Source organism: Hemicordylus capensis, chromosome 7 (genome assembly GCF_027244095.1).
Source record: "Hemicordylus capensis ecotype Gifberg chromosome 7, rHemCap1.1.pri, whole genome shotgun sequence".
Lineage (NCBI taxonomy): Eukaryota > Metazoa > Chordata > Lepidosauria > Squamata > Cordylidae > Hemicordylus > Hemicordylus capensis.
In genome coordinates, this window is record NC_069663.1 from 26,696,693 (window position 1) to 26,710,338 (window position 13,646).

General features: G+C 53.7%; 1 protein-coding gene across 4 annotated transcripts; it reads left to right on the top strand.

The window, feature by feature from the left end:
* The first annotated feature begins 208 nt into the window (after positions 1–208).
* Positions 209–12,715, top strand: FBXO46 (F-box protein 46). Of its 4 annotated transcripts, XM_053268539.1 has the most exons (5): positions 209–337; positions 7,245–7,321; positions 7,874–7,944; positions 9,257–9,409; positions 10,618–12,715. In XM_053268539.1, exon 5 carries the CDS (start codon positions 10,711–10,713, stop codon positions 12,706–12,708), a length of 1,998 nt encoding a protein of 665 aa, XP_053124514.1. In that variant the 5' UTR covers positions 209–337; positions 7,245–7,321; positions 7,874–7,944; positions 9,257–9,409; positions 10,618–10,710; the 3' UTR covers positions 12,709–12,715. The 4 variants fall into 4 exon arrangements, with proteins under 4 accessions (XP_053124514.1, XP_053124513.1, XP_053124515.1 ...); XM_053268538.1 differs by lacking the exon at positions 7,874–7,944; XM_053268540.1 differs by lacking the exons at positions 7,874–7,944; positions 9,257–9,409.
* Positions 12,716–13,646: the final 931 nt, after the last annotated feature.

Consider the following 13,646-nt stretch of genomic DNA (forward strand, 5'->3'; position numbering starts at 1 on the left):
TGACTAAGCTTCCAAGCCGGCGCACCCAGTGTGAGAGCGCAGAGCCCAAAGGAACCCCTCCTAGCTGGGACGGGACAGGAGGATTGCAGGCCCCCCAGACCACCCACCCACCACGCGGAAGCCTAGTCTATACTCTGTATGGTCCCGCAGAGGCGTGGACTACAGGAATGGAGGAAAGTGGACTACACTTCCCAGACCCCCTTGCAGCAGGGGGCGGAGGGAGGAGGTTGGGACGGAACTGGCCTCAGGGCGCTCACGGAGCATCGACGCATGCGCGGAGGGTAACCAGGAAGCCAGGGGAGCTGCTGCAGGAGCCCGAAGTTGTCCACCTGTCCAGGTGAGGAAGGGGTGAGAGATGGGAGGGGCAGGAAGTACGGAGCGCAAGAAATGGGGTGCGAGGGACGGGTCAGGCCAAGGAAGGAGTTTGAGGTGGGCAGGGGAGGGTCGGGGTTGCCTCCTCCTCCTCCTGTTTTCTGGGCTCCTCTGCCTTTAACGCCAACCTGGCCCACAGAGACCTGAGCAGGGGGAGCTTCCCCTCCCTCCCTCCCTCCCTCCCTCTCCCTTTACCTCCGTGCCACGGAAAGCCTGGCCTGCTGGATTCCTGCCTGTCGGGCAGGCTGCTGTTAAAGGCACAGCAGCAGTGAGGGCTAATAGGGAGAAAGGTGGCAACTCCCCTTCGTGGGGTGGGTGGTTTGTGGGGGGAGGGAAGCTAACCCCCTTCCACCCCAGCCAGGGAAGGGCCGTAGCTCAGAGCATCTGCAGAGCATGCAGGAAGTCCCAGCAGGTTCAATCCCTGGCAGCATCTCCTGCTCGGGCTGGGAATGACCCCGGCCCGAAATCCTGGAGAGCTGCTGCCAGTCCGGGTGGACAGCACTGAGCAAGATGGGCCAAGGACTACTCGGACTCTGGGCAAGGCGGTTTCACAGGCCCGCCTGTCTCGACGGTCTGCTGGCTCAGGCAGGCAGGCTTGGGTCCTTCGATGCCTGGGGAGGGGGAGGGGGCATTGTGTGCTGTTGTGTCCCAGCCTGGCTGCAGTTCTGGCAGGGTGTTGGCCTTCTTGGGAGGAAGTCGGAGTCTGCTGCCCTCTATAATTTGAGAACCTCGAGACGTGTATCGTTTCTCCAGGGTACAGTTTCGATGCAGAGGAAACTGCAGTGGCCGGGAAAGGAAGGGATGTGACTGGAGTTCACAGGATCTGCTTTCAGTTTTGGCCCTGGCGAGGTGATACGCTAGGGATGAGTAACCGGAGGGCCCAGTTGGGCGCCCTGAGGAGTACCAGCTGCCTCCCCCCCGCCGCATCCCCTTTGGGTTGTCATGTCCCATCACCTTCCCCATTTCCCTCATAAGGAAACAGAATCCCACATACCACCACCCCACACACAATCCACCCTACATAGACTCCCTCTCCCTTCCCAGGGCTTGGAACAGTATGCAGAGAATGCCGCCTCCCAACCTTCACTGCGCTAACCACTAGCTACCACCACCCTCTGCCCTTTGCTCTGTGCTTGGGAAATGGCTCACTCAGAACAAGCAGAGTCACCTGAGCCCTGCTGCTTCATGGTGAAAGATGAAGCACAGCCGATGCCCCGAAGTGCAGCACATAAGAACAGCCTTGCTGGATCGGGCCCAAGAAGGCCCATCTAGTCCAGCATCCTGTTTCACAAAGTGGCCCACCAGATGCCTCTGGAAGCCTACAGGCAGGAGTTGAGAGCATGCCCTCTCTCTTACTCCCCTACAACTGGTACTCAGAGGCATTCTGCCTTTGAGGCTGGAAGTGGCCTATAGCCCTCTGATTAGTAGCCGTTGATAGACCTCTCCTCCATGAAGTTATCTAAAACCCTCTTAAAGCCAGCCAGGTTGCTGGCCCCACATCTTGTGGCAGAGAATCCCACAAGTTGCTTATGCATTGCGTGAAAAAGTACCTCCATCTGTTGGTCTTAAATTTCCTGGCAATCAATTTCATGGGATGACCCCTGGTTCTGGTGTTATGTGAGAGGGAGAAGAATGTCCCTCTGTCCACTTTCTCTATGCCATGAATGTTTTTATAGATCTGTATAGCACCTTGGAAAGACTCCACTTGCTCTGGTGAGTCAGCTTGTTTGACAATGCCCAGGAGCGTTCAATTCCGTCGCACATGTAATTTTCACCTTGGTTTGTGCAATCGTGACAACCTGCAGCCTTTCAACTTTCTCTGCTTTCCCCATGTTCTGCGTTGGTGAGTTCCACAGGTTAATTACACAGTTGCAGGCAAAGGTGCTTTTGGCGGCGGCTAGCTTTAATTTCAAGCCTTGTACTTGGCAGGGAGCCAGCAGTGGTGCACCTCCTTGCTTCCAGCCGAGCGACTCTTTCTCCCAGGGTGTACATTTGCAAGCCCTTGACGGTGGCTACACGGCCTTCAGCTGGTCAGTACGGCAGACAAGGTGCCCCTTGTCTGCAGTATGGCAGTTGTGCTGGCCTACCTATCAGGGCTATTACAAGCCCGTAGGTGTGATGCACTTGGAGCACCCACAAAGCATTATCCAAACTATTATTTAATGAGTTTGTGTCGACCCTGTGGAGATCCCTCACCCCAGTTTCTGTCTCTAACTGAAACTGATACTTAAAAAAAAAAAGAGCAGGTGGCCATTTAAAAAAGATCTGTGGTCACACCATTGATCATTGGAACTCACTGCCACAGGAATGTGGTTAGGGACTGAGAGCACAGGCTGGCTTTAGCAACAGTGCAACCCAGGCGAAAAGGCTAGATATTGTCTCCACTTTGGTGACTGATACAACACCGAAGTAGGCCTTGCGAAATCTTTTTATATAAAGACAGAGGAAGTGAGACGTGATGTTTACCAATCTGGTGTTCTCCATGTGAACTTTTGGACTTGCAATACTGCACTATGAACCCCACAGAGAGGGCACTTTCATATTGTTCCGGGTGTGAATGAAAGTGTGATGAAAGCTTTCAGCCAAGGTAGAGGACATGCAGGAGGTCCCAGGTTCTAAAAACAAGGATCAGGTAGCAGGTGTTGGGAAAGACCCTCACCTGAAAATCCAGAGAACTCACTGCCAGTCAGGGTAGCCATCACTGGGCAAGGGGGACCAGTGGTCTGACTCAGTAGACAGCAACTTCATTTATGTATTATTTATTCGATTTCTATACCGCCCTTCCAGAAATGTCTCGGGGCGGTTCATATGGCAGTTCAACTCAGGGCGGTTCAACTTCATATGCTGCCCTCTTGAACGTAACCAAGATTACGGCAGGAATCCCATAGGAACATCGGAAGCTGCCTTCTACCGAGTCAGACCCTTGGTCCACCTAGCTCAGTATTGTCTACACAGACCGGCAGCGGCTTCTTCCAGGTTGCAGGCAGGAGTCTCTCTCAGCCCTCTCTTGGAGATGCTGCCAGGGAGGGAACTTGGGACCTTTTCTACATGGAAGCAGGCAGATGCTCTTTCCAGGCTTGTCTGGGAGTAAACCCCATTGGATGTAATAGTCTCCTCCTCTGAGTGGATATGCATAGGATTGTACTGGAAAATGCAAACCTCAATAAAGGAAGCAATGTATTTTAAGAGTGTTTGGTAGTTCCTGGTTTTTTTGTACCTCAGTGATGGCACTGTCACGATCACAGGAGCCCATTGGTGTTTGGGCGGTCTAACTCACTGACCCCTGCTCCAGTGGAGTGTCCAGGAGTGCTGCCACCACCACACTCTGCTTCCAGAGAGAACTCAAGCTGGGGTCTGAACCAACCTTTGGAGGATCCCTCCTGTCTCCGCAGAGCGGGAGCCAGCCTCAGTTCACCCCTTCAGTTAAGTTTCCCTTTTAAGCGGTCAGCTCTTGGGGAGCCGCGACTCCAGAGTCTCTGAGCAACACACACAAGAGGCAAGATCGTTCTCTCTAGAAGATGACTTTATGAATCTCCAGGAACCAAGGTGGGAAGGGGTGCTGGTAGGCAGTGGGGAAAGAAAGCAAAAGTCATGTCTCACACCTTAAAGCAAAGCACTTACACAGCTGGGTGGAGAATGATTCAGCCAGTAGCTGACACATACCAAAGGCAACCCACCGCGCTTGAAAGAGTTGCTTAGGCCAAGCACCTGGAAGAGGGGTGAACCCCTTCCGCCACTCAGAGGGAGGCCAGGGAGAGCTCAGGGTGACAGCTCCTTAGCCCCTGAGGAGGTCAGGGGTGAGCAGAGGCCAGCTGTGGGACTGACACCTGGCCATAGTTCAGAGTGTTTTCAGTCACCATCTCTACAGGGGAGGTGAGGTGAGAAGTGTCCATTTCTCCTGTGCTAGACAGGATTCGGGGATGGGTGAACGGCAGGGCAGGTCCGTAGGATGCTGTGGATGTGATGCTCTCACTTCAGAACGATGGAGACCAACTCCTTGACACTCGTGCACTCACCAGCCTTGGGCCCCAGATCTGGTTGGACTAAAGCTCCCATCATCCTCAGCCACAATAGCCAAAGGAAGATGGGATCTGTAGTCCAACATAATCTAGGGACGCAAGGTTGAGAACCCCTGGCACACTTAGCCCTCCAGCAGTTGAACTACAACTCCCTTCTTCCCCAGCCACAGGCTGGGGATGATGGGAGTTGCTGGAGGGCCACATTTGCCCATCCCTGGCTCAAGTGAAAAAGAGTCATGCCTGTAGTCTTTGCAGCTAGTAACATGGGCCCATTGTAATTGTTGTAAATAAATTGTTATTATTTTGTTTATATGTTGTTTATTATTTATTAAATATATATACCGCCTGACTCCGAAGGCTCTAGATGGTTCACAAAAATACACACAAGAAAAACAAAATGAAACAAACTGTTAAAATCGGAAACTTACAAATTTAAAACATTCAGATCATTTAATAATCTGTGCACATAATCTGTTCGTGCATGTGCACGAACCAAGGTTTGTGCATAGGTTCAGCACCGAACCAGTTTGTCATTCCGAGGGGGCGCCAGGGCAGGGGGAGCAGTGAGTGGCACCTTTGAAATGGAGTACAGCAGGTCCTGACCTGTCTCTGCCACCTCATGCAGCTCGATGCTGCGATGGCGCTCTCCCCAACAGCCTGCATGCAGCACTGGCGCACACATGGCCTCCGTGCTTGCGCAGACACCATGTGCGTGGTCAGCAAGACCTTTGGGGGGGAGTGCCATCGCAGCAGGAAGCAGTGGTGAGCAGGTAAGGACCTGCTGTACTCCCTTTTAAAGGTGCTGCTCGCGCCCCGATTCGGAGTGCTGAACTGGTTTGGCCCTCACTCAGACCGATTCAGCACCGAATCAGTCTGATTCAGATCCCTAAAATAACCACTTAGTGTTCAAAGCCAGTGAGTGCATGGATCAGAAATATAGACTCTCCTAAGGAATAATGGCATGTCATCCAAAACACGGTGTGGCGGACAGGAGAGGAGGTGTGTGGCTTTTATTTTACTAAAATGCCCTTCTGAATGGTATTGTGTTTGTTGCTCTGTGTTTTTTTGTTGTTTGGAACCAAATGGCCACAGAGCCCTTGAATCTTATGCATAATACATATGGATGATATTTTAAGAGTTGGAGACTGTTTGATAAGCTGGGGCTTCCCTTTAATGGTCTCTTTAGGTTTTTGCCATTGTGCTTTCAAACTTGTTTTGCCGATCATGAGATCACGCACACTCCTTTCCTCCCTTGAAAGCAAGCTGGGAGTCTCTTCAGTCCTACTGAGATAATCCCCAAAGATGCCATACTAAGGGTTACTTGTCTTTCACATAAAAAGTATGCAAGCTTTTGAGTGGCACAGAAGTGTTCTCCACCTGTGGAACTCAAGCTTACAGAATCAAGCAGTCTCTTAAAAGGTACCGCTTTGCGCATTTCTGTTCAATTTCAGGTTCATAACAATGTCCTGTGGTGAGAGGGTGTGTTGGGGTGGCGGGGAAAAAGACCTTTCACTTTTGGTAGTGAGCTGTCAACGCGAGATGGTCCCTGGCAGCCCAGCTGAAAAGCAAGCATGGGATTTTGAAGGGGCAGCAACAGTCGAAGAGTTCTCAAGTGGTTGAAAGAAAGCAGGGTGTGGAACCCTGAGCCCTGGAAGATTTCAAGCACGCAGAAATGTCTTGGGGTGTCAGTGATGTTTCTTGCACTGGTTAATATCCTACATAGTTGTGGGGTTTTTTTTAGTGGCTTTCAGAAAACTTTATTTGTATGCAGCTTTGTGAGAGTTGCGTCCAGGCATGTAAATGCCCTTACAGGATGCTTTTTACAATGATGCTTAAGCGGTGAGACGAAATTTTAGGATACATATACTGCGACTGAGAGGCAAGCTTTCACTGCCCCTTTGGCTGTCAGAAGCCATGGTGGGGTCATGGTGGGGCAGGCTGTGTTTCCTCAGTGTTGAGGCTCTGTACATTCTCAGCGGCTATGTGGAACCTCCATCTTCAGAGGCAGTATACCTCTGAATATTGGTGGGGACACCAAGAAGGGATGGCTGCTAGCAACAGTCTCTGCTTGTGGGCTTTCTGGCGGCATCTAGCAGGTGGATGGGAAAACGCTCCACCTTACAGACCTTTGGTAGGTTACGGCAATGCTCTTGAGTTATGTTATCAACCATTAATGCGGGGACCAGAGCAAACCCCTTTTCTTTACTTTACTTTTCTTTTTAAAAGGCTATTCTCTAAATTATTGCACTACAACCGAATTGTTCCCTCCGCCCGCCCCCGCAGGAGGCCGGTACCGCTGCCCACTTTCTAAGAATCTGGTCTTCGTCCCTCATTTCCAGAGTGAATTGCTAGACGCTCCCTAACTGGGAGTGGGGATTTATTTTTTTTAAAAAGGAAAAAGAAAAAGGCCCTGGGTAGGCTGAGACTCCGCTGTCATCCATATATGGGCATGCCCCAAACTCGGCTTTCTGATTGGCTGCCAGGCCCCATGCATATGTCTGTCAACAAATGGCTGAGCCTTGCTGATGGTGGATGTGTGTGCGTGTGTGTGGAGTTGCAGTCTAGTGGATTAAAGGCCCCTATTGTGTTGCAAAAGGGGGAGGGAAGGGGCTGAGGAATGGGACCACTGGCCCTTTAAGACATCAGGGAGCCCCCTCCCACATGCACACAATATACACTGGAGGGGGGAGAGGGGGGGCTTTGACTGTCCGCAAAATCCAGTCCTGATTCTCCCCCCCTCCCTCTCCTGAACTGATCCCTCCCCCTTTCTCCCTGTGTGTGTGTGTGTGTGTGTGTGTGCAAAAGGCTCCTTTACAACCTGTGGCTTTTTCTTTGGGTCATTTTATTTTGCAGGCCTCAGAGCAGAGATGTGGGCTCCAGAGGAGGCCGCCCCTCACCTCCCCCGCTTCCCTGCTGCTTTGGGATAGCAGGTAAGGACACCAGGAGGGGTTTTTGGGGGGGGGGCGGAGGTGAAGAGGTGAAGGTGCCGTGGGGCGAGAGCCTCTGGGCCTGGCTCCCCCCCCCCCCCGTGCACCCTGCAAAAAGGATGCCTGGCTTGTGGGGGCTGGGGGAGGGCGCCTGCATCCCTGTGGGTGCCTCTGGGTCTTCCCCCATGCGCAGAGGCTGGCTGGCTGGCGGCACTGAGGCACTCACGCCCATCCCGAAGCCAATGTTGTTCTCAGGGGTGGCTCCCACGTGCCGCAGCCCAGATGCCACAGAAATGGGCGCAGAGCGCGACATTTGCCTCCTCTCTTCTGGGCGCATTTGGGGGCCGGTGGGTGACGGCTTCTCAGTGGGTTCTGAGTGGGCGTGGAGGAGCAGAAAATGCGGACCGTGCTTGCTGCCTTTGGGGCCATCCCCCCCATCGGCCACCGGACCCGCTTCTAGCCCGACTTGGTGGCTGGTGGTGGTTTTAATGTGGATTTTTTCCAGAATGGAGGCATCTGTTAACACGGGGTGTTTCTGTGATTCTGTTCCTACAGCAGAGGATGCGGTCCTCGTTTGGAGGGAGGGAAGCAAGGATCATAACTGCCCTGTTCGGAAGTTACGCTGTGTGAGTGTACAGATATCTGCACACTCGTACCCGATTTTGTGTGAATGACTGTACCTGGGTTCATTTAAAAAGTGGATCTGGGTACAGGCCCCTCAGATGCACGATACAGACAGGCGTGCATGGCTGTGCCTGTGTTCAGTGTAACTTGTGAATAGTTGCACCCATATACAGATCTGTACCTGTGTATGCTCATCGTACAAGTGTTGGAACACAACATGTGTATAGGGCTAAAGTCCTCCTTTCTCCTGGATTATTTAGTAAGAATTTTACATTACTGCAGGGATGCTCAAGCTTGGGACCCCAAATGTAGCTGGACTTCAACTCCCCTCATGGATTAATCCCATTAATGGAACAGCCATATGTTTGAGTTAAAGCCAGCTTTAGACCCACCAAGCAAGCAACGACTTTATCAGTCATGAGTGGGGGTACACACTGGAAATATTTATGTTGCACTGATGCAACTCATCTGCAGACAGATATTTCATGTTTGCTCCAACCTTCCAAGTGTAAAATTTCCATCGTTAGCACTGTGCATTGTTTAGTTCTCCTCTGTTAGGCCTAGTTTTCGCCAAGGTGGGAAACCTGGGTCTGGGCTATACCACTTCAGTCTCTAGATGGGAGCTTCCCCATTTAAAGAAACAACAACCACATGTAGAAAACTAGCACATCGGGGAGAAAGTTCAACCAGAGGCCTCCTCCCTGTCTTGTTAGCTTTCCATGTGTGCGACGGGGAACATTCTGTCCCCCTTGCAGTTGGAAGTGGTACCGCCCAGGCACAGGTTAACCACCTCCATGAGGACTAGACCTTGCTTGTCGGTGCACAGCTGGTGTTGCTCTGTGCTCCCCGGGTGTCTGGTCTGCCAGATGTCTAAGCACCTGGTGTTTTGGCCCAGAAATCCTCTGCCATCCTGTCCTACATGTCTGCCATTCTGTTTGTCCACCTTCTCCTCTGGAACTGTGTTTTCAGTGTGTCTGGGAGCGGTGCTCTCAGAAAGCTGAAGGGGCGGGAAAGGTAATAGGTTATGTTTGGGGAACCTTCTAACTTTCACCTGGCAAAGCCCACTCTCCTCCTTTTCCAGGGTGTGTGCATAGAGGAATATTATTGGTTTCCATGCTTTAGGGAAGTCATCGTTGCTGCTGACATCAGTTGCCCCTGTCCTATTCCCCATCCTCCTCTCAGACCTATCTGCATGCCTAGCAACCAACACCATAGGTAGCAGCTTTCTCAAACAGAGAACAATTAGCATTCCGGAAGCTTTCCTATCCCTTGATGATGGTTTTCACTCGGCTCTTTTTCTGGCCCTGTGTACAGGCTCATGCACCCTGAGGGACCTACAAAGTGGAATAGGAATGGACATACCTCATTCTAATGCAGTATGTTCCTCTACGAACTGTTTGCTCCCCTTCATTTAACTTTGTGAATAGAAGAGAAATACAGAAGAGAGAGAGAACCAGAAAAAGCAGAGTATGTACAACCTTTGCACAACACCTTTGTACCGTTCTTGCTCTATAAATGGATTTATTGCTCCTGAGTCTCTGGGAGAGGCCCTGACTGCACGCCCTCAGTATGGTAACTCTGGGAGCCCAGATATCTTTTAATCCTGTTTCACGGCCATGGTTGTTCTAGTGCCAGGAGACCCAGGCTCAGCCTGAACAAGGAGGGTGGCCCGGGTGAGCTTGTTCTGTGATCTCCCCTCAGAGCTCAAATAGAGGTATTGCCACCCTGTGGAAAGAACTCTAATTTAGGTCCGTGTGCTGTTTGTACTGTTAACATCTCCAGGGCTAGGGGAATTTTTTAGATTTGTAGGGGACGTTTTCCACCTTTTCTGTTCCCTATATATTGAATTCCCATCCCTTTCCCTCTAATCTTGAGAATCTCGGCGGGGGTGTCTGTGTTTTGTAATAAATTCAAGTCTCTGCTCCTTGTCGTTATAGCAAAATAAAAATAAAAAATTCTGGTGCATAAGGGGTGACATAGAACATAGGAAGCTGCCATATACTGAGTTAGACCATTGGTCTTTCTAGCCTAGTGTTGTCTTCACAGACTGGCAGTGGCTTCTCCAAGGTTGCAGGCAGGAATCTCTCTCAGTTCTATCTTGAAGAAGCCAGGGAGTCTTGTTCACAATCTACAAAGAAACACAAGCTAGTTTCTTTTTAGATTGTGAGCCCTTTGGGGACGGAGCCATCATGATTTTGTTATTTCTCTATGCAGAAGGTTACCGGTTCGAATCCCTGCTGCTATGTTTCCCAGACTATGGGAATGTCCTAAATAAATATATGGTATATATTTATATATGGTAGACTATGGGAAACACCCATATCGGGCAGCAGTGATATAGGTGCTGAAAGGCATCATCTCATACTGCGTGGGAGGAGGCAATGGTCAACCAACCCCTCCCGTATTTTACCAAAGAAAACCACAGGGCTCTGTGGGTGCCAGGAGTCGAAATCGACTTGACGGCACACTTTTACTTTAACCTGCTTTGGGGGGCCTATGTTTAGAGGCCGTATATAAAGTAGTAGCATTAGTATGTTGTCCCCTATCCACATGCAAACCAGGGCAGACCCTGCTTAGCAAAGGGGACAATTCATGCTTGCCACCCCAAGACCAGCTCTCCTTCCCTACGAGGAGTCTAAAGTGTGATTGTGCCTCTCTCTTCTCCCCGCTCCCAGGTATCTCCAACGTCATGGGAAGAGCCTTGCTGCAGCCCATCATGAGCTAGGGGGGGCGCAGCCTTCCCCCTGCCTCTTTGCCATGAGACAGTGATGGATCAAAACACCTTCTCCCACATCCAGCTATGGTGCCCACGTCCCTTTGGCACCTACTCCCAAAACAAGCAGTGCGGTGGAGGCCAGGTGAAAAAGACCTTCGGCGACTTTGCCTGCAAAGCCAAGGAAGAGGAGGACGGTGTCGGTGAGGCCTGTTCGGAGAACACCCCGCCCGCCCCACCTCCGCCCCCTCCCCCTGCGGTCTCCCCCGGCCAGGTGGAGGAGGGCCGGGTGCTCCTGGACACATGGTACGTCATCAAGCCGGGCAACACCAAGGAGAAGATTGCCTTTTTCGTCGCCCACCAGTGCAGCAGCGGTGGCCGGGCCAGCGCCATGAAGGTCAAAGGGAACTGGGGGAGCGACAGCTCCAAGGCCAAGCGCCGGCGGAGGTCCCATGACCCCAGCAAGAGCAAAGCCTGCCCCGTCAAGGCCAAGGACGGCAGCAAGGAAGCGGAAGACGTGTGCCTTTGTCCAGAGTCCGGTGCCGACCGGGGTGGCGAGACCGACCTGCTCTCGGTGGCCGAGATGGTGGCCTTGGTGGAGCAACGGACGGCTCTGGCCCTTCAAAACTACCCCAGGCCAAGTCTGGCCGCTGCCCCGGCCCCGCCGTCTCCCATGGTCTTTGTGTCGACAGAGCAAGAGCAAGGGGACTGTGGGGAGAAAAGGGCCGCCTCGCTGGGGGGAGGCTCGGACTGCAGCCGGGTGGCCGAAGCGGTGGCCCACTTTGAATCGCAGCAGCGGGAGCGGAGCGTCCTGCGGCAGAACGGCTTGTGCCGGGAGTCGCCGGAGTGCGTGGCCAACTCTCAGCACAGCCCCGGCGAGGTCCGCATCGCCTTCCGCATCTCCAGCAGCCGAGACCCGCGCTCTCCCACCGAGAGCGGCTCCAGCGCCCGCCCCAACTGCATGTTCATGAGCTGCGGGGGCTCGCCCACAGGCAGCGCGGCCCGTGCCAAAGACAAGATCACGTGTGACCTCTACCAGCTCATCAGCCCGTCCCGAGACACCCTCCCCAACAACGTGGACTTCCTGCTGGCCAGCGCCTCCCCCAAAGGGGCAGACGGGCAGGGAACCGAGCCTGCGGACGTGGAGATGACGTGCGGGGAGAGCCCGGGGGGCTCCGGCAAACTGGACGCCATCCCAGAAGGTGGCAGGACTGCTGGGGAGAAGATGAGCAGCCCGGCAGCTGCCATGCCCCGGGACTGCGTCTCTGGCTTCCACGTGGACGTGGTGGTCACGGGCGTGGTGGACCAGTGCGTCTTCTTTGGCAAGGACAGCACAAAGAACATGAAGGAGGAAACGGTCTGTCTGACCGTCGGCTCTCCCACCCAAGAGGTGCTCTGCGCGTCTTGCGACGATCCCCCGCCTGGGCAGCTCTTCTTCCTCCACACCCAAGCGCCCCGCCCGGAGGACAGCCGAGAAGCGGACACGTCCTTCCTGGAGCCCCCCAACGGCAGCGACGGGGGGCCGGAGAGGCCCGACGGGTCCGGGCTGGAGCCCCTGGCCTCGGACACCTCCCTGTGCCGCCTCTACCGCCACGTCTCCCACGACTTCCTCGAGATCCGCTTCAAAATCCAGCGCCTGCTGGAGCCTCGCCAGTATATGCTGCTGCTCCCTGACCATATCATGGTGAAGATCTTCAGCTACCTGCCCACGCAGTCGCTGGCCGCCTTAAAATGCTCCTGCCACTACTTCAAGTACATCATTGAGACGTTTGGCGTGCAGGCCACGGACTCCCGGTGGAACAGGGACCCCCTCTACCGCGACGACCCTTGCAAGCAGTGCAAGAAGCACTACGAGAAGGGGGACGTCTCCCTGTGCCGGTGGCACCCCAAGCCCTATCATCACGACCTGCCTTACGGACGCTCCTATTGGATGTGCTGCCGGCGGGCCGACAAGGACACGCCCGGCTGCCGGGTGGGACTGCACGACAACCACTGGGTGCAGCCGTGTGACATGCTGAGAGAGCGGGGGGCCCGGAGAGAGGATGGGAGGTGAGGGGCCTGCTGGCGGGGGGGGGGGGGGGGGCTTTAGCCAAGAGGCGCCCCCTTTCTCTCTCTCTCTCTCTCTCTCTCTCTTCTCCTTGTGTGCCAGAGCGTGTGGTGTGAGCGTGTTTTACAAGGATTCCGTTGCGTTGAGTTCTCTCTCTCTCTCTTTCTTTTTTTAAAGGGTTACCTGATTGTGTTTGCCAGTTTGAGGTTGGTTTCTTTCTTTTTTCCCCTCTCTCCCCAGTTTAAGAAGAAGAAGAAATCCCATGTATGAAAAGATGTGTGTGTGTGTGTGTGTGTGTGTGTGTGTGTGTGTACACACACACACACACACACACACACCCATATAAAGAACCACAGGGTCCGTACAATAAAAAGTCCCCGATGAGGGGGAGTTAGATGAGCATCTGGTCTCTGCCAGCTGTTGCAGCTCGTCACCAGGGCCAGAGAAATGGGGCAGGACGCCCTGCGTGGTGGAGCCAGAAATTAGGCTGCTCTGCTTGCAGATGATGTGGAGCTTTGCTGGGCGTGGTGTGCCCGAGGAGAGCAGGCCTTTGCAAAGTCCGGCTGGGCCCAAGCGAGAGCGTTCCCGGCATCGCCCGATTCCTTTGGGGGATCTTTGTTTCTGGGTCCCTCCCCCTTCGCTGATGTCACACTGCTGGGGGTACAGCGCCAAGGAGGAGCTGGCAATCTGTGAGACGGCCGGTTTTGCAGAAATGGGCATGGGAGCCTAGCGTGCCGAGGCCACCCAAGGTGCAGGCGCGCTGCCCTTTGAAACCTGCCTCAGGCCTCCTTTGCCTTCACAGCTCCCACCAAAGGAACCCTGGGAACGGCACTTAGGTGGCGGGAGGGATCTCTGTGGAACACAGACCCCCAGCACCCTGCAGAACTGCATTCCCAGGGTTCCTTGGGGGAGCCGTGGCAGTGGCGTCAGTTTCCAACTGGTCT